Source organism: Gigantopelta aegis, chromosome 12 (genome assembly GCF_016097555.1).
Source record: "Gigantopelta aegis isolate Gae_Host chromosome 12, Gae_host_genome, whole genome shotgun sequence".
Classification (NCBI taxonomy): domain Eukaryota; kingdom Metazoa; phylum Mollusca; class Gastropoda; order Neomphalida; family Peltospiridae; genus Gigantopelta; species Gigantopelta aegis.
Genome location: NC_054710.1, coordinates 37,551,000 through 37,571,870, shown reverse-complemented (window position 1 = coordinate 37,571,870; position 20,871 = coordinate 37,551,000). Strand labels below are relative to the sequence as shown.

Sequence of the window (20,871 nt, the reverse complement as noted above, 5' to 3'; positions counted from 1 at the left end):
TTCTCGAAACTTTTTGAAAATGTTTCCCCTTCATACTCAGTATCTAACCAATCCCACCACCACTTATTGACTTTTGACATACATTTCCACTGTCTGAGTTTTCTGCGGAACGATGATAAGATCGTCTGAATTGCTAGTCAAAAGATATATCTTTTTACACTGTAGGCTCTTGTCAATATTGTGTGCCATGCATAGACGACAATGACTGTGCATGCACGGAAGCTACCACACACTTCCTCTTCCTCTCTCTTAGCCTGGTGCACCGACACTACACGCATTCACATTTGTTTTTCAAGTAATCAATATTTTTTTTCACCCCGTTTTTTTTTGCTTTTTGCGGAATTCCGCAATTTTGTGGAGTACATTGCCTGATTATGAGCATTGCCATCTCATCATGAGCACTGCCATCTTTGTGCACAATGGATTGTGGATAATCTCACAAAAGCAATTGGAGTATGAGATAGCTTTATACTCAGCATTGTTTAGAGGTGAGGTGCGTTATTCGTCGTTTTGATGGTAGCATTAATGTTCTGGGGTGGTTCAATATGTTCAACAATTTCACAAGATTACAGAATCCTACAGATATCCTTCTCAAGACTCCCTCCCCGTCCCAAGAGTAAAATGTTGATTTTCACCAAATCTGGACAGCATTTTCTTATTTCCTAAGAAGTGTAATCTGCCCCTGAAACAACTAAATATTGCACATCACTGTAAATGATGGTGATAACTGACAATGGCCATTTTGAAAAAAGGGCACTTTGTGTACCACTCATTTTTGTTAAAAGGGGTCAGCCCAACTCAGTTTGATTAGCAGATCTCAGTGATCCACAATTGTTTTTTGAAATTAGTTCCCCAAACATCCGTCAGAAGTCTTGCATAATTGTATAACTGGGACAATATTACCAGTTCTTGGAAATACACTTTAAATTCTCAAATTGACCAAGGTGACATGATGTAATCTTTCAGATATGTGTCATATATGTATAATAATCTGCAAATTAAAGGACAAACTTAACAGTACCATAAATTTGGGTTTAGAGGTTAGCTGCCGAACTATAATGTTACAATTAAGTAAGGATAGACAACAGAATGCCACTACTGTATATAAAATCAGCTACGACATCTGCATTATTACCTGGTCTCCCCATTCATTGATGATGGGCATGTTGATATCATCTATGAAAATAGTCATCTTCCGCCCACCAGGAGGACCGTATGTGGTTCCCATTCTCTTTTCTACAAAGCTTTCAACTGTCCGCTGCATTCAAAATAGAAAAAAGGCCTTTGTTACAGGAATAAAACATAGACGGCCATTCAATTGAAACGTTGTTAAATCCATAATTGAAATAAGTTTAGAACTTTTAAAGTGCACCATTTAAATCAATTTCATGTACTCTGTTAATCAGAAACTATAAATCCTAAAACATTATATATACAATGTCAAATAATAAAAAGTTACACAAACGTCCGATGGTTGTTGCTCTATTTCATATTTTGAACTTGTGCATACCGGTACTTTTTCATCTCTTTGGTGAAACTCTTGCAATTTTTTTTTATCATTTTAGATGGAATATCGGACTTGACAGCAGTGGCGGCAGTACTCATGATGGAAGGATGTATTGTTCAGTAAAATATCTCCTTGAAAAGTGCCTCTCCTCATATAGACGAGGCATTAAATAGATTAATGGAATTAACCTCTAGTTTGCCAAATACCTATTCCTCTCTGCATTGTGCAGAGATAATGAATAATTGTTTTGCCATACAATTTAATTATTTAAAAAAAAAATTCAAACAAAAAATTCAATGGTTACATTATCATTTTTTTTTCAATTACCAAGACTATCTGTAGTAACTCTATACTAGCCTTTGAGCTTTGTATAATACATGTATGTCCCATGTAAGAAAAGAGCTTTCTCAACAGTAATACATCATAATACAGTACACGAACCAACCAACCAAAGTGGCAATCGGCTCGGCGGTCTTGGAAAAAAAATAATGTTTCCAAACATTCGCCGATCGGCGGATCGGCAATTTTGTAAAACTTTTATTTTAACAAGAATTATGTTTGCACTTCATCCAACGCGTAGAACTGTTCATTATTATTTATATTGACTATGTTTACATGCACATTTTTATTAACAGCTTCAAGTCATAAAAGTGAAACACCAATTTTTTAAAATAAATAAATTGTGAAACTGACTCACGTGCAACTTGCATCAGCTGTGGAAGAATTCATTATATATGATGGGGATCAGTTTGATCAGTTTGACTTTTCGATGTGCCACCGATTTAAAAAAAAACTAAAAAATGGGGAGGGGATTGGGTGGTTTGAAGGATGGATGTTTAAAACCAAATTGGCTATCAGACTATTTTGTTCCACACCAGTAACAACTTGCTGCGATTCTGCAAATTCGCACCGGTCACTTTGCTGCGAATATGTGACCTCTTTATCTGTCAGTTGTTGTCAGCTGCCGATATGTTATAAATTTAATTTAAAAAAACAAACAAAAAAAACACCCCACTTTTTATGCCGCAGCATTGACATATTTTTTAAAAGCAGAATTATTCAATTATTATCCTAAAACTTGGCATCTTAAATCATTCACTCTATACTGACTATAATAAATTTTAAAACCAAACACATGATGTAATTAAGCTGACCAGCAACCCTTGTATATAGCTGAAAAAGGAAAACTATTAGTAGTAATAAAGGAAAAGGAGCATCACTGCATGTGTCGGGGGGGGGGGGGGGGGGGGGGGGGGGGGGGGGGGGGGGGGTGTGTAGGGTAGGGTATTGTGGTTTTGAGAGAAAAGAAGTGAAATCGACAAATAAATGTGCATGTGGCTTGCCTACGTGACATTTGTCACAAGCGGCTAACAAAAACTTCATTTTATTTGTATTATTATTACATGTATTATTATTTAGGGTGTTTTTTAAAATTCGTTTCTTTTTTTCTTTTTCTGTTTTTGCCAATGCAGGTGTGTATGAAATGTTAGCAAGGGGGGGGTCTAGACTGGCGAGCTACGTTTATGGGGGAGTGGGGGTTACAAAACAATGTACACAGGAGCATGTGCAGAAAATTGAGTATGGGTGTCTAGACTGGTGAGAGATGTCTTTAGGGAATGTCGGGTTATGCTTCACAAAAAAAAAATTCGGGAAGGGGGAGGTGGGTAGACCCTGAAGCACACCCCTGTGCACACGTGCCTTCAATATCATTATGTTTGCGGCTGAATTTACCAACAGCCCAAACGATCGCGGGTCTGCAAGCTGCTTTGCTAATAGATGTCCAAAACGAACTTGGGTACAGGTTTTATTTGAGGCTGTTTTTATTGTGGATATATTCCCTCTAGCACCCATTTACATTTTCTTCACTATCTGTACCAATATCATTATACATGTATGTTTACCACCAATTTGACAAATGATCGTTAGTCGTTTCGTCTGCGAACTGCTTTGTTAATATAAAAATGCGTTGGGAGTGATTTTCGATAGGAACTTTGGTACGCAGGCACGTGGTAACAATATCCGGATGTGGGGTTTTGGAGCACAATCTGTAATGGAGGGGGCTCAGTCTCTAGTGGGGGAAGGGACACAAGGCAATTTTAAAAAATCTTTATTTATATATAGGACAAAAAAATTAAACAAAAACAGAAAAACAAAAACAAAAAACCCCGTACATATTCGTCCACAAGTGGGAGGGGTGTGTGCTACACGTGCCTGGAAGAGGATTTATATGGGGATGTTGTTGCTGCAAATATGTTATATCTAACCCCATTTACCTTTTCACTAGCTGTACTAATATCTTTCTGTTTCTGTTTACCGTCGATTTGACCAACGATCCCAACGATCGCCGGTTGTTTGTGTGCTGATTTGTCAATATGAGAGTTGGCGCGATTTCCAAAAGGAACTTCGGTAGAGGTTGTATCTGGGGCTGTTGTTGTTGTTGTTGTTGCAAGAATATTCTCTCTAGCCACCATTTACCCTGTCTCCTCTAGCTGTACCAATATCATGTTTACCGCCGATTTGTCTTGTTTCGCCTGCTTTACAGCAAAGCACCAGAGGTCTCGAATACACAGACTCTCAAAGGAAGCAAATCACCACACCGTACATGAGTGTTAATTCCCTCTTTTCCATGTGTTATATGGGATGGCCGGTAATTGTAAAAGGGGGGGGGGGGGGGGGGGGGATAGGTGTCATTGGGCCGGCGATGGGGCACAGCTAGGCCAGTTGGTTCTATCACATAAAGAAAGTACCAGTATATCAGGCCCGTACGCAGGCTTTTTAATGGGGGTGGGGGTTGGAGGTGTGAATTCCTCGTGCTGGGACAGACAATGGGTAAGACTCGATAAGAATAACGTTACCTAAATTTGATAGAAAAAAAAACCCTGTGGATCTTTGGTAAAAAAAAAAAAAAAAAAACGAAGGTAAATATATACATGGAAGATGACACTACAGTATTACATATAGCAACTGAAATTTTAGATGTATACTCTGCTTTTATAAAGTACAAGCCCAGATTTAGATTGCCCCTATCCCCTTAATAAAAAAAAAACCTACTTATAACTGCACCTGGATGTTATTTATTGTTGCGATCTACATGTATCAGCAGTGATGACAGTAAATTGTCCTATCTTCCTAGAAAAATCAATCAATCAATCAATAAAGTAAAAAATAAATGAGATGACGAAGATTGGTTTCATCAACACTTAATTTACTTTGTTTTTAATTTATGATATTTGGACTGTCTTTGGATTTCTTTCTCTTTTTCAGGTATTTAATACAGTAAGTTCAAAGCCAAATAATAAGAAGACAAAGAAGAAAGACCGTTATAGTAGGGTCTGATATATTTTATGTATTTGTAGAATAAAATAAAATTATCAAGATATATTAACCAAAAACGCATTTAATGGTTAAATAATTTAACCCCACCCCAATAATGAATAATATCCCAGAATGCACCCACAGACATCTTGAATTAACAAAAAAAAAGAGAGAAGAAAGTCTAAACATCATTTATGTGGCATGCAATCGGAGGAGGGGACTTTTGTTTTTACCAAAGTAAGTTACAGGCTCTATTCCTACCCTCACCCCGAAAAAAAAAGACTCCACCCAATAATTATTTACCGTTATGCTACCCACAACTGATACTCCCCCCACCCCCTTTATATATATATATATATAGGTGTGTGCCCCCCCCCCCCCATCCTTTTGGCAGCTTCCTACGCCACTGCTGGTTTAGCCTAATATATTTTTAATTATGCTGTTCTAAGTCAAATTTTAATATATTTTTCAATTGTTCGTTGAAGTCATTTAATATTTGGTTTTAATAATTTCTCTTAACTAATGGTTACACAGTGATTAATTTTTAAACAACTGGTCCGATTTGCATGCTTGGCAACAGTCGATTCAACCGATTGTCACATACAATGAAGGTGGCATGCTGCAACAGTGTGACGTCATCTGATCTCTCTCTCTCTCAAACACACACACATGATTAGACCATACTGCTCGGGGAGATCAAACATCAAAGAAACGGAGCCCATGATTTTGTTTATTCAAATTATTGCATTGACTTTTGAAAATCACCCTTAAAAATGTAGTTAGTATTATTTAGCACAATTAATTTATTAATTTATATCCAAAAGATAATTATTGCGAAGACTAATAGTCGAACAGGCACTGGCTAGTACTTAATCCATTATGGTGACCCAGACAATCTGTTAGAACTGTCCCTGATACAAGACGCAGGAGCTGCTTGATAAATAGACATTGTTTTAGTTTTGACTTGGGCTTGTAGGCCAAAGAAAAAGCCGACATGAAATTGAGAACGTTTTATCATCTAAGCCAAAGCGCAGTTATTTTCGTGTTACTACATAATATTTGTAAAGTTTGTTTTATTTAACGACGCCACTAGTGCATATTGATTTTTTATCTTATCATCGGCTATTGGACGTCAAACATATGGTCATTCTGACACTATATGTTTTTTGTTTTGTTTAGAGGAAACCCGCTGGCACCACATAGGCTACTCTTTTTTACGATAGGCAGCAAGGGATCTTTTATTTGTGCTTCCCATTGACAGGATAGCACAAACCATGGCCTTTGTTGAACTAGTCATGGATCACTGGTCGGTGCAAGTGGTTTACACTAAGCCTTGCGGAGCACTCACTCAGGGTTTGGAGTCGGTATCTGGATTAAAAATCCCATGCCTCGACTGGGATCCGAACCCAGTACCTACCAGCCTGTAGACTGATGGCCTAACCACGACGCCACCGAAGCCGGTACATAATATTTGTTTATATTACTAGTTTTTACTGTGGTGTTCTTTAAAAATTTACCTTTTATGAACATTTATCTGTACTTTATATTGTTAGAAGTTAAAGGGACATTCCTGAGTTTGCGGCAATTTTTAAGATGTTATCAATTAACAGACTTTTCGACGACTGTAATTACATATCAAATATATTTTTCTGCATACAATATTAGTGGCTGTATGTTAAACGTGTTTCTGATCTTCTAATATTTGTACTAGGTTAAATTTCATTTTATTTCCTATTTCAAATATTAAGATGACCAGAAACACATTGAATATACAGACACTGATATTCTAAACAAGAAAATATATTTAATATGAAAGTGTAATTGTAGAAATATTTTATTAGTCGGAAACATCTTACAATGCAACAAACTCGGGAATGTCCCTTTAAAGTGTATTGTTTAATGACACCACTAGAATACAATGATCATAGGCTATTGGATGTCAAACACCACGTTGTCATCAGAGGAAATCCCGCTACTTGTTTTTCTAATGCAGCAAGGGATCTTTTTTATGCTCTTTCCCACAGACAGGAAAACATATACGACAGCCTTTGACCAGATGTGGTGCACTAGTTGGAACGAAAAAAAAAAAAAATCAGGTGAATGGATACACCGAGGTGGTTCGATCTTGCGACCCAAGGGATCTTTTTTATACATTTTAGGTGGATGGACCCAGCCACAGCCAAGCTCTGGCTAGGACCGGGCCCAAAAGTTTCCACATAACTATCACTCGAGAGGTTATTTGATAGGCTGTCATTGTCGCTGACCGTTGGTTCCTCACTACATTCCTTGAAAACCACCGGCACCTCATCGCTGCTGTCAGGGTGGGGTCTAAGGCTAAGGACTGTCCCCAGGGCCACAAAGGGGGCGTCACCATGTGTACGCATAAAAGTTTGTTCATTTGCTAAACGCAAATAAAAGAAAACTGATTTTTGAAATATTGCTAATTTAGAGTTTTCTTGTAAATTTGCAACTGTTTGTTGGAGGAATTCCAACCCATAGGGAGTGGGGTCAAGATTCCCAAAAAGAATTCTCCGCAAACCCGGTACATTTACTTTTTCTTTCTTTGTTTTAATTGTTCTTTTTGTAAAAAAATTTGACTGGTTTGCTGGAGAGGAAGACTCAACACCACTTAGGGCAGCGAAGGGGTTGTCGGTTGGAACGGCATAAACTATTTCGCCGTTTAATTCGATACTGGTGTCTATACTACACTCACCTCCCTTCCTCTTTTGTTGACTTGGTCCCGACCGAGCAGTTGGTGCCTTCCTTTTCCGCCGTTCTCCCAACAAAGGCCCGGGGGGTGGGGTCGGCGATCTAAGTGAAGGAGGCCACTCGGCCGAGAGTGTAGGAGATTCTGAGGTTGGGGCACTTACCTCACCCTTATTAAAAACAGACTCAGCTGAGTTATCATAGTTTTTATTAATATGGCTAAGGTCCGGTCTCTCACTCCCGACCCCCGAGCCATTAGAAACATAGCACACTTCCGACCGGTTTGGACTGGGCAACAGATCTTCACTGGTTGCTTCTGAGATATTACTAACCTCCAAATCACGGTCGAATTTTAGCTCGCGGGCTAGGGATTGATCCAATTCCAGTTTAAAATACCGACCCCCCCGGATAGGAACCCCCTCCGCCTGTCTTGCGACCGCAAAGGAGAGGCCACCATCGGGGATCGGAGTATCGCGCCAGGCACGTTTGGACGGTGTTGACGACAACGGTGTCTTTTTTAGGGAGGTTTTTACATCTCCCAGATGGTCCCACGCCATACGGTCCGTTCTAACTATGTGGGACACATCTGCGAGATTGGATACGTCCAAAACTGACATCACCGAAAAATTGTTGTCTTTAGTAGTGGCTATTTCGGCAGCCAACGAACTTAAACTCCTGTCCATCTCGTCCAACAGACTGTCAACATTCAACATGACGAAACAAAGAAGAACGAATACACCACGTGTCACACTGGGCAATATCTGGCAATATAACCAAGGTCACACACGGTAAACAAACAATAAAAAATTAGCCTCGGTGGCTATTTCAACGGCACAAAAACGCACAACAGACTTACTCTTGCACAAATATTCTTCCGCACCACTTCAGGTTGATGTTAATTAATATTTAGAGGCTATAAAGTTATAATTAATCCAATATTTTTAAAAAATTCTTAAGAGATAAACAAAGCCACCATTACTCGTCGACCGCCATCTTTTTCTGCAGAACAATACTGTAGAATTATGTACTATACATGAACATGCACGCTCTTTGAACTGAATACACATTACGCAATATGGTTTTATGGCTCTTTGCTGTGTAGCTTTGTACTTGCTTTGGTGGTCTGTATGGAGAGATGGTAAGAACACATGTACGTACACCTGGTTGCGATGCAATACACATGAACACCTGCATACATGTGCATGTGCAGATGCAGACTGACATAAAAACAAGTTTGTCAACTGGATTTCGAATACGGGGTTGTTTTTTTGGTTTGTTTGTTGTTGGGTTTTTTTTGGGTTTGTTTGTTGTTGTTTTTTGTTTGTTTTTTATCTGTTGCTTTGATATTGCAAAGACTGTGCGGTCACGAACAAGCTTCATTTTGCCAATCCAATCTTGGAATAGTGGCAGTCCTTTTACTGCCGGTGTAGGAAGGATGAAGTTGTCTTGTGCCTTGCTCGGATGCATTCATGTAAGTCTAGAATCGTGGTCGGTCCCCGCCAGTGGGATTATGTCTCGTTCCAGCTAGTAAGGCATGGGTATGTACTATCATGGGGGGTACTATCATGTGTGTGTGTGTGTGTGGGGGGGGGGGGGGCATATTTATAAATAATAAAATTGAAGTGGAGATATTTCATTTTGATTTTTGGGGGTGTGGGGTGTGGGAGGAATATAGCCTATAACAATGACCGCGGAGTGTATTTGTAATGCCTGAAAAAAAGAAGAAAATAAATCAAAATATTATAAACCAGTAAAAGATTTAGCGTGGATGAAATAAATCTTAAGATGTTTTCCAAAAATAAAATTGTATGGATCAAATTAACAGGGGGACTATACCGGGTCTGCAACAATAACAGCACTACCACTAGATACAACCTATATCAAAGTTCCTTTCGGAAATCACGCCAACACACATTTACATATTAACAAAGCAGCTCGCAGACGAAACGACTCGTGATCATTGGTCAAATCGGCGGTAAACATACATGTATAATGATATTGGTACAACTAGTGGAGAATACACATGCAAAATAAAAGCTCCAGATAAAACCTGTAACCTAAGTTCCTTTTGCAAATCACATAAACACATTTATGTAACTAAGCATATCGCAGACCGGCGATCGTTTGTAAAGTTGGCGGTATAAACACATGCGGTGTGTGCATGTATGGCTACTGGTGAAAAAAAGGCATATTTCATTATGGGGTGTTTTCCCAAATCAAATTGAATGGATAAAATTAGCATATAAACATATTTGACATTAAAAAAAAATAATAATAAAAAAAATTTAAAAAAATAATAATAGTAATGAAAAAACCCCGGAATATTTTCCCCAAATCAAATTGTATGGATTAACATTGAAAAAAATGTATACACACACAAAAAACAAACAACAGTAGAGAGAGATATCTACAAAGACAGTCCTAGGAAAAGAAAATATACATATAGCTGTAATACAAACAGTCCCTGTACCGAAGTTCTTTTTGGAAATCACTCCTACACATATTTATTTAACAAAGTTCGTAAATGACATGTAACCCTCGATCGTTGTGATCGTTGGTCAAATCGGCGGTACACGTTTACAGGTAATATTGGTACAATTAGTGGAGGAAAAGGTAAATGGGTGTTATAAGAGAATACATCTGCAACAACAACTCCAGATAAAACCTGTAACCATGTTCCTTTTGGAAATCACGCCAACACACATTTATTTAATAAAGTTCGTAAACGACATGTAACCTGCGATCGTTGTGATCGTTGGTCAAATCGGCGGTACACGTTTACAAATAATATTGGTACAATTAGTGGAGGAAAAGGTAAATGGGTGTTAGAGAGAATACATCTGCAACAACAACTCCAGATAAAACCTGTAACCATGTTCCTTTTGGAAATCACGCCAACACACATTTATTTAACAAAGTTCGTAAATGACATGTAACCCACGATCGTTGTGATCGTTGGTCAAATCGGCGGTACACGTTTACAGGTAATATTGGTATAGTTACTGGATGAAAAGGTAAATGGGTGCTAGAGAGAATACTTCTGCAACAGCAGCAGCTCCAGATAAAACCTGTACCCATGTTTCTTTTGGAAATCACGGCAACACACAATTATTTAATAAAGCAGCTCGCAGACGAAAGGACCAACGATTAGCGATAGTTGGGATCATTGGTAGATTCGACGATGAACATACAATGAAACATAGTTTTGTCGGCACATTTTATTATTATTGATCGATTTAACGAATGAATGAATGAATGTTTAACGACGCCCCAGCACAAAAATACACATCGGCTATTGGGTGTCACAAATGGTAAGTATATGAAAACATTTATATATTTACGTAAAACCACTGTGTAAGGAGCTGGGGGGGGGGGGGGGGGGGGGGGGAGTACAATATAATACATAAATCAAGGTAAGTATATTTTAAAACTTTGTATAGAAGTGTTTTAAAAAACTTTACAATTAATTCTGGATGGAGTTTAAAAGATTCTAAAACATTTCTGTTGTCAAATATATAATTTCTTGTCGGCTTGAGATGATCACACTCCACCAAAGTGTGGCGCACAGTCAGTGTACACTGACAGTGTTCACACTGAGGAACGGGTCGGGGGGGGGGGGGGGGGGTTGTTCTTTAAAATACATGAATGTGTCAAATATGTATGGCCCATGCGGGCACGGCACAAGACTACTTCATCCTTCCTGCACCGCCTGTAGGATGACTGACACTCCCATGACTGGCGTGACAGAATGAAGTTTGTTTGCAACCGCACCGTCCCAATCATCTTGCCAAGTCGAAAAGATATATTCATTAATATGAAATTTAAAATCACTGTAGGGGACACCAACATGGACACAGGGCAAGTTCAAAGCAGACTTGACAAATTTAACGAAGACACACAAAAAATAAGTAAATACTACAAAATACTACTTGCCCCAAAACTTGTGGCAGCACATGAAAAGGTATCATAAAACATACTAATAGACTTAGCGTGGATCAAATAGCATATATGTAATGTCGTATTTTATTGGCCAAAAAAAAACAAAAAAAAACATGTTTTAAAATTATAACACAGGTGAAGAGATTCGACATCACAGGCCCGTGGGAAATGAGGTGGACTGGTGTGTGTGTGTGTGTGTGTGTGTGTGTGTGTGAGTGTGTGTGTGTTACAGCCCACCCCGCTTGTACTCGAGGACGAAAATGAATAAAGGTAAAAATATGACTTGTGTCCTGTCTCCACACTATGGACGCTGAAATCACCCGCTAGAAGTTGTGCACCCTCCCCCAGATATTGTTCCTTACGGACCTGGAAACCTGCTCCCCTCCGACAAATAAGACAACATCCATAGCTGCCCGTGACAATCGTCACGTAGGCAAAAGCAAACATTATTATTTATTTTACTTTTTTAAATACAGTAAATGTAAAAACAGATTCGACCTCCCCTCACAAATGAAATGAACTTTCCTGCTGTGCTAAATATCACATACCAAAACCAAGCTTATTCTTTTTCTTCCCTCTTTTTCTCTCGATTTCTCTTCTTTTATTAGTAAAACAAAGAACTCTTATTGTTTGCTTATTGTAATCGTTTCCCTTTGAACGATTTACAAGGGTTAATGGTCAATATAAATGTATTATTTAGTTATTAGTTTCAGTGTAGTGCGAATGCCTTGTAAACACGTATATCGCGATTTTGAAAAAAAAAAAAAAAAAAAAAAAAACCCAGTGAAATAAATATATATATATATATTTTTTTTAAGTTCATAACGTAGTGTAACTGACAACATAGCGGCAATCGACAACAAGAAAAAGGTCAGAGGCTCAAATCAAGTAGCTCGTGCACTTCGCAGTGACCGCCGATCAACCATCTAACAGGAATTTTTCAATTTTTTCCCAACTAGTCTAGACGCCGTCTAGCTTGGTCAGAGTCGCCGTCTAGACGCAATTATGGTTGGTTCGCGAATTGTATATAGTGATAACATGTATTATATCTAGAATAAAAAATACACCTTCTGCCTATTAAGTTACACAAAAAAAAGAAGATATAAATATGTACAGATCAAAGGGTTTTACCTGGAACATCATAGGTGTAGAAGCTGATGAGAAATTGAAGCTCTTTGCAAGATGCACATCAGGATCATAATGATTCATGAATGCCTTAATCATCACTGTCTTTGCCGTACCTTGCTCTCCAATAAGCAGAACACCCTAAAATGAAATTTGAATGAACTTCGTATGATGGCTCATGACATTTATCTCTCTATGTGTTCAACAGATATGTTAAATCACGTCAAACCTAGTTTTTGCAATTAAAAAAAAAAAAAATCACTATTTTATTATTTATTTCTTCCAATTTTTTAAAGATTCATAATTGCCATATGCACAAATTTTATAAGGTCTCCAAATCTCACAGGTGCTGCACATATATGCACAAATAAATTACCTTGTATTGTTTGGAAATGGTGTCAATGAGGAAATTTGTCCGCACATTGTCAACATTGGGAATGAGAATTGAAGTGAACTCAGGCACCTTGTCAGAAGGGTAGATGTAATCCTCCACCCTGCTATACCAATGAACCCATGATCCTGGTGAAAAAGATGGAACGTTACTAAACAATCAATTCCTAAAAGTTAAATACTAGCACTATATATTTCAGAGAATAGTGATTGCAGTAACAACCACTAAAAAACATAGTGTTAATATTATTGCATGACCACAATTTTACATTAATTTGTCACCACTTGACTACTGTAAATCAGAAAATGTTGGCGAACATAAAATATTCGCGAATTTAGCGAAGCCATAAAAAACGCTAACATTTCATGAAGCTAAATATAAACTAAAGTCAGATTAAAACAAAAATCAAACAAGTCTTAAAACTTATACATATTTAATAACGATTTGAATTAATTAACTGTGAACAATTAAATTGGATTTCAGAACCAAGGTAAATAAAAAGTCACATATCCTATGTACACTACTGTTCGTGGCACAATAATTAAAACTATTATCACTTCCGGTGCAGTGTCGCAGCAAAGCAAAACGAAATATCAGTATTATGAATACAGTCTTATAGTTTCAATGTTTGTAACTTTTAGCAATAAAGACATATAATTGTGGTTAAAAATAAATTAGTTCTGTCGTAGAAAACAAATCCATGAAAACGAATTGTTTTGGGCTTGGTAACAACGGTATAACAGTCATTAACGATAAAACATTGTTTTTTTTATTTGACAAAGTAAGAACAGTACCAAAGCAAAGAATACTAGTACGTCTCAGTGGAAAAACAGCTTACGACCCCTGTATGCACAATAGACTACTCCGAAAACACATTTTTATTGGACTGATTATGTGTGGTTGTTTCGTCAGCGATTAACTGGTCAAACAACAGGCTATAAATTATGCAATAAATAAAGCAAAAAATACTAATTACTTTAGATGTATAACACTGTAATGTTTTTATTAAAATTAAGTTGGAGACAAGCAGCGTCACTTGGATGTTTGAGGCTAAATTTCAAACCGGAAATAGTGCACATTGCATAACATCAAAAAGTGTCGAGTGTTCTTGTGACCAGTCAGTCGTAAAAAAATACAAAAACTGGCTTAGTTTTTTTTTTTTTTTTTCGATTTACAGTATTTTGCAGTTGATTTGAAATCTGTTCAGTATACTTCAATATGTCTGTCAATTTTAACTAAATGGTTGAAGAAAGATATAATTTGGAATATCAGTGAAATATCACATACTTAGAAAATTTGTTTCTAATTTTCATTATTATTCATACTTACCTAGTACTAGCACAACAACAATGCTATACGACCCTGAGTTATAACCTCCTTGCCGGATGTATAACCTACACCCGCGCATGGGTAGACCGTATATCCTCGTTATCGATTCAAAGTCCGGAATGACTGAATCAAAAAAGACCTCTCTCGGGGCGGGTGGGAGGTAACGGTTGTTGTTGTGCTAGTACTAGGTAAGTATGAATAATAATGAAAATTAGAAACAAATTTTCTAATAGTCTTATTCAACTTACCGTACTAGCACAACAACAATGCTATAACAGATGTGATATAACACCGTTAAAGCACGAGAATTTAACATTAAAGGGAGGAGGTAAGAAAACAAGGAGGACTTACCCATTCAACCAGTAGTGTTTCGTCTCAAGTAATGATACAGTGAAAAAGCAACCCACATCATACGAGGTATAAAATGTCAAAGTGACTTTTAAATTGAAGAACTACAACCCCAATTAAAAGTAAACCAAGTTAACAAGGTGAGGAAACCCGCACACCATGTAATGGTAAAAGACACTCGACTGCCCCAGATAGTCAACCATCCACCCCCTACTCTCCAAACAGGAGGTGGAGAACTATCTCCCAGAAAGACTGCCGCTAGCGACCGGACGAAATAAGGGTCGCCCCCTACTCGTGGCCCTGCGCACCGAAATGAGTTGCTGCCCTGCAATGACTGACTGAATCCGCCGAGTTCCGTCCGGACCAACAGCCATATCACGGAAATAAAACCGGTCAAACGTGTCGACCTTTCCAAAATCCGGCACTCATGACCTTGAAAATGTCCAAAGAATCATGGAAATTAAGGGAAGCAGAAATCGCCCGAATCTCATGAGGTCGAACGGAGAAATTCCGCAGAACATGATCACCCGCCTTCTCATATGCCAATTTGATGGTTGCAGCAATCCATCTCGACAAAGCATTCTTCGTAATGTCTCCTGGTTGGCGTGTGAAAGAGATAAACAGTCTCTTAGTGTTTTGCCGGAGATTTCTAGTACGCTCCAAATAGAATTTCAAAGCCCGCACCGGACAAAGCAGTCTATCAGAATTATCCGCAGAAAGTGTACGAGATAAACACTGAATAATGGCCGGAGGAAACTCTTCCCCTGGCACCTGGTTCTTAGCCACGAAAACAGGATCAGTAAGTAATGTAACTGACCCGTCCGTATTGTAATCCACCAAATCATGCAAAAAAGCATGAATCTCACTAATACGAAGGCAAGCCGCTAGTGAGACGAGCGAATTTCAAAGGCTCGTAGGGCTTGCCTTTGAGTGCATGCAGAACCAGAAAAACATTCCCTTTAGGCAAAATGGAAGGCTTCTCAACCGTGTTTTGCAACGACTTAAGCAAGTCATGCAACACGAGATTCGTTGAGAAATCTTGACGTCCACACTGCCTCAGAGTAGTGAAAATGGACGACCGGTGACTTCTCACTGTTCGAGATGGCCTATCAACACATGGAGCGTGCGCACCGACGCACTTTGCTCCACCAGAAGACGTTGCGCCAACATCCTGAAATTGTTTAGTCGCGAATCCGTCGGAAGAACGGACGCCTCCACAAGGTTGAAAACCACCCCGAGATAAGTGAAAACCTGCGTTGGCACTAATTCCGACTTGACCCAATTGGGAATAAACCCCAATCGGAGAATCATGTCGATCACGAACTCCACGCCCACGAGACATGCCGTCTGTGACGCCGCCGGAATTAACCAATCGTCCAGGTAATTGTGCATCCGTATACCCAACAGATGTACACGCCCCACCACTGCCTTTACTACCCGAGTAAAGACGTGAGGGCTTGTGGCCAATCCGAACGGCAGAACTTGAAACTCGTAAGCTCTGCCGTCGTAGAGGAACCGCAAGTACTTCCAAAAATCCCGATGGATTGGAACATGCAGGTAAGCGTGCTTCAAATCGATGGACGCCGCCCATTCCCCCACCTGAAGCAAAGCGCGAACAGACTGAACCGTCTCCATCTTCATAGATGGAATAACGACGAAATAATTCAGCGGCTTCAGGTTTAGAATTGGTCGCCACTGGATGGATGGCTTTCTTGTCGAGAAACTCGACAACCATCTTCTCCACCAGGACTCGTTTGTCGACAGGCGGTACTGCAGGTAACTGGGGGGAGAACGTCAGTGGAGGGGGTGAAGAAAACGGAATTCTGTATCTGTTGCGGACAACCGACAAAACCCATGGGTCCAGATCTGGTAGTTCCCACCAACTTTGAACAAAATGGCGCAATCTGCCCCCCATAGGAAGATCTGCTAACGGAACCTCCGTAAGCAGATGTCGATAGTCCATGCACCCTCATCCCGGCCGCTTCCCACCTCTGGACGCCTTGCCCCCGAGCGGAATCACGAAAACGTGCCGGCTTCCCACGAAAACGTCCCTGTTTCGATGAACCACAGGCATTACCAGACTGCACGCCTGAATCAGACCCCACAGGGATCTAATAACTGTCAAGAAAAGTTGATTTCTTAACAGGTGGAGGCTTAAAAGTAGACGCCGCCTGGCGCTTACGAGCAGTTCGGGACGGAGCAGCAGGGACGAATTTCGCCGCTTCTTGGTCCATGACCAAGTTAAAATTGGTCCCAAAAAGTAAAGTTTCCCTTACTGAGCGACTACGAAAGTAGGTTTTAACCACACCCGTCGCTCTCAGTCCCGCCAGGTAGTGATCCCGACGCAGAAGTAGACTGTTGGCAAAAACACGCCCAGCAAGCTGAGCGACGTGATGAGAGGCTTTAGAAGCCGCCAACAAACAACCCTTAGCCATCGGCGGAAGACCCGTGACTGCTTTATCTAACCCAAATAGGAACGTACCTATTGACTTGAAAAAGAAGTTTAGATAACCTCTCCAAAGTCTCTAAATCCGTGAGAGGCACACTGACATTAGGAGATGGGTGGCAGTCTGCCTTCACCCTAGCGGAAATGACCGCTGGATGTGAAAGGAAGGAAGCTCCCAATGTCTTATACGAAGACGTGGACAAAACCTTCGCCGCAGACAACAGTTTCCCGGTAGCTAACGCTGCCGGAAACTCTTCTACCACTGCCCCCAAAATACGATCGCTACCCACAATCAAAGCATCAATCTCTGCAAGAGATTCATGCGCCTCGTGCGCTAACGGCAAGCCGAAATCCTGCCGCGGAGTGTCCGTCGCTAAAGGCCGGTTTCCAAACGAAACGCCCTTGTAAGACTGAACAGCCTCCTCCGACGGAATTGCATCCGCGCACACCAGTCGGACCTGTTCCCGTACAAAACCAAGAACCGCCTGGTAATCATAATCGCCATCTGGCGTACCATCGGCCAAATTGGGAATCTTGTCAAGCACCGAACCTGGTGCCGACCCTTCCCCCGAACCACACACTGATTCGGAGGGAAAATCATCTTCCGAAGAAGACATTTTTTCAAACGACGTGCCATGCGCTGACCGTAACGGAAACGAAACTGCATGGGCAGGACGATGCGGACCGGCTGAATCTACAAACTGGTCCAACTTCGGTCTCGCTGAAAAAAACGGTGGTGGAGGGACTGGTGGAGGCGATTCCCCTAGCCAGGCCATGAAATTCTCAAAAAGAGAAACATAGTCCCCCCCGAGTCCGCCCCCGAGGGTGACTCGAAACCATCGGACCCTGAACGAAAGGTTCCGCCCATGCAGTCGAGGGATAACGCCTGGAACCTCTACCCCGATCTGACAGGTCCGGATTGACCATCGGTGTAGACACAGGCGCACCCAAGAAAGCTGCAGTTTCCCTGATCTCTGCCGAAACAGACAACGGGACTGGTGGTGTCGGTTGAACCGGACCGTCAGGAAATTCGTACACGTACGAATCCTGTGCCGAATTCTGAACCCAACGTACCACGTGTGGATTAGCCAACCCAGTTGACGTAGCCACATGCGAACGATCTAAAAGTTGATGACGCTGTACAGGCGCCCCAACAACAGAAGGGACGCCTACTGGCGTCGCACCCGAAACAATGCCACCCGGCTCCGTGACCGAGACAACGTTGTAAGACTTCGCGATTTCGCCAAGTGGCTCGATCACCGAAGTAGCGCCGAAAGACGTGTTGGCCGAAACGGCGCCCTCGAACGCCACGACCAACCCTGCACCAGAAATCTGGTGAGCCAAACGGCGCGCGAAGCGGACTTCATTCTAGAGCTAATCGACCCATCCACAGAAGGACCGATAACCCTGCCCCCATCAGCAAGATGGGAGTCGGAACTGAGAGACACAGTCGTTCCTGCCACGACTGCACTCCCTCCGACTGACCACCCGTTACAACCGTAACCGGCGCCGCCTCCACCGACGGAGGCAAAAGCAAATCCCCAGGTCAAATGGAGCCCGACCTGGAAGAAACCTTCCCTGCTTCGGGTTTACTGGTATCACCATGAAGATGGCGAACAGACGAGGAGGCGCCCTTGCGCCTACCACTTGTCCACGAGCTCTTTGAACTGGACACCGACTTGCCGACCGCCGGCAAATCGGTATGGAGCACGACCCCGTAGGTTGCCACTGTGCTCCGCCGTCCCGTTCACGTCTAATCATCCTCTTTCGCTCGACGTCTTTTGACAGCTTCTTAGCCTTCCCCCACGTGGAGGGGGACCAATTTACACAGATATGACACTGGTGTTCAAAACAACAAGAACGACATGTCCGACATAACAAATGCTGATCAAACTGGGGCAGTCGTTTAAGACAACCCCCCTCGGCACACACAACCAACCGGTTGGAGCCCGAGGAAGCCGTGTCAGACATTAACCCCCTGTGTAAATTACCCAAAAGACCTCGTATGACAGAGTAAAACAAAATTACAAATTAATAAATAATCTGACAATTTGACAAAAATTTTTACTACAGAACTCGAACACGACTGCAATGGAGGATTGCAGAATAAAAAAACCAGAAGGATATACGGTCTACCCATGCGCGGGTGTAGGTTATACATCCGGCAAGGGGAGATAATTCTGCAGTGGAGGTTATAACTCAGGGTCGTATAGCATTGTTGTTGTGCTAGTACGGTAAGTTGAATAAGACTAAGTGAAACCTCTCAAAACCGGATACTGTGTAAACCGGAATTGTCTCAAAACCAGACATTTTTCATAGTCCTTTTTTTAAAGAGCTGTCCAGAAGAAAACCTCTGTAAACCGGATACCTTTTAAAACCAGACTTTTTACTTGGTCCCAAGCGTGTCCGGTTTAGAGAAGATTCACTGTATATACAAACAAACACTAAAATAAATCATATAATTTTTACCTTGTTCATCAACCAGATATTCAAACATGGTTTCACCCTCCTCAACAGGTGGGTGTTTGAACTTGGATTCGTGACTCAGAATAAATTGCTCCATCTTCTCCCGGTCATCAAGCTCCAGCAGGGCTCCCAAACTCCACATCAGCGCAAAGATGAACAGCTGCTCAAGATGCTTAGCCGAGTACTGTGCCGATTTCGGGTCATCGATCGATATCAGGCCATCTAGGAGATCACATGCCTGTAAATAATAGTACCAATATTCCATTGCAAAAAATAAAGTCAAGACAACAAACTTTCGTATCTCCTAAGTTCAAGTTTCTTAAATGTTGTATAAAATGGGTAAATTGCCATGGAAGTCTAACATATTCTGTAACAGTACATGATAAAGCTACACACATTTTTAGCTCAATATCGTGAGTCATTGCAAAAAAAAAGTATGGAAATTTTTGTTTTATATCTTCAAAGTTCATGGGCCATAACTCCCGTTAAAAATGGGTAATCGCCACGAGTTTGGACCGATTATCATGATTATAGGCATTTAACATGGATTTCTAAAGACATTTACATTACTAATCAGGGCTGGCCATATCCTAAAATTTTCAGCTGCCCGCCGGGCAAGTAACTCTCAACTTGCCCACAAACAAATTAACTCGTCCCAAAACGTAAACAGTTTAAATCAAAATTAAACTGTGTGTTTCAAACAATTTCACATTGTACAAAGCACATGTAAGCCCTGTATGTTTATTTCGTTTAATTTGTGAATGTAAAAAAAAAAAAAAAAAAAAGTGCTATCGGCACGAATCAAAATTGGAAATGAGCTTATGTTTTTTTTTAAACTTTAACACTCTACTTTAGAATGATTATCGAAAATATGCTACTCTGGGTTAATGATTTCACAGTGAATAACATTATTATTATTTTATTTTTATTAAATTATTTAGTTATTATTATTATTTTTTGGTTTCTTTTTTTTGGGGGGCGAGGGGGGGTTCTGGGTTGTTTTGTTGTGTGTTTTTTTTAGAGGGGAGGGTTCATGACGGATGAGTTTAAATATTAAAAAAAGTATATCCCTCTATTTTTCAGGATGAATTTTACTTGTAGATGCAGGACATTGCATTTCTGGACATTTAATTTTCACAATTTTCAGGGGGAGTATACCCTCAGTTTTCCTTAGAAATTCTGGCGTTTGGCGCTCTCGAAGAGAGTCTGACACACAGACTCAGTCAGAGACTGCTTAAATTCCGTTACAAATTTTCCTGCACACACGCCTACTCACTGTTCTTTAACATTTAGTCAATT

At 40.5% G+C, this 20,871-nt stretch overlaps 1 protein-coding gene across 1 annotated transcript in view; it reads right to left on the bottom strand.

Moving 5' to 3' along the window:
• Positions 1-20,871, bottom strand: part of LOC121386244 (dynein heavy chain 8, axonemal-like) — a 240,158-nt gene that overhangs the window by 61,007 nt on the left and 158,280 nt on the right. Inside the window, exons 48-51 of the mRNA XM_041517077.1 lie at positions 19,576-19,810; positions 12,969-13,111; positions 12,599-12,733; positions 1,136-1,258 (exon numbers count right to left, since the gene is read on the bottom strand). Coding sequence (XP_041373011.1) covers positions 1,136-1,258; positions 12,599-12,733; positions 12,969-13,111; positions 19,576-19,810 — 636 coding nt within the window. The remainder of the gene's footprint in view (positions 1-1,135; positions 1,259-12,598; positions 12,734-12,968; positions 13,112-19,575; positions 19,811-20,871) is intronic.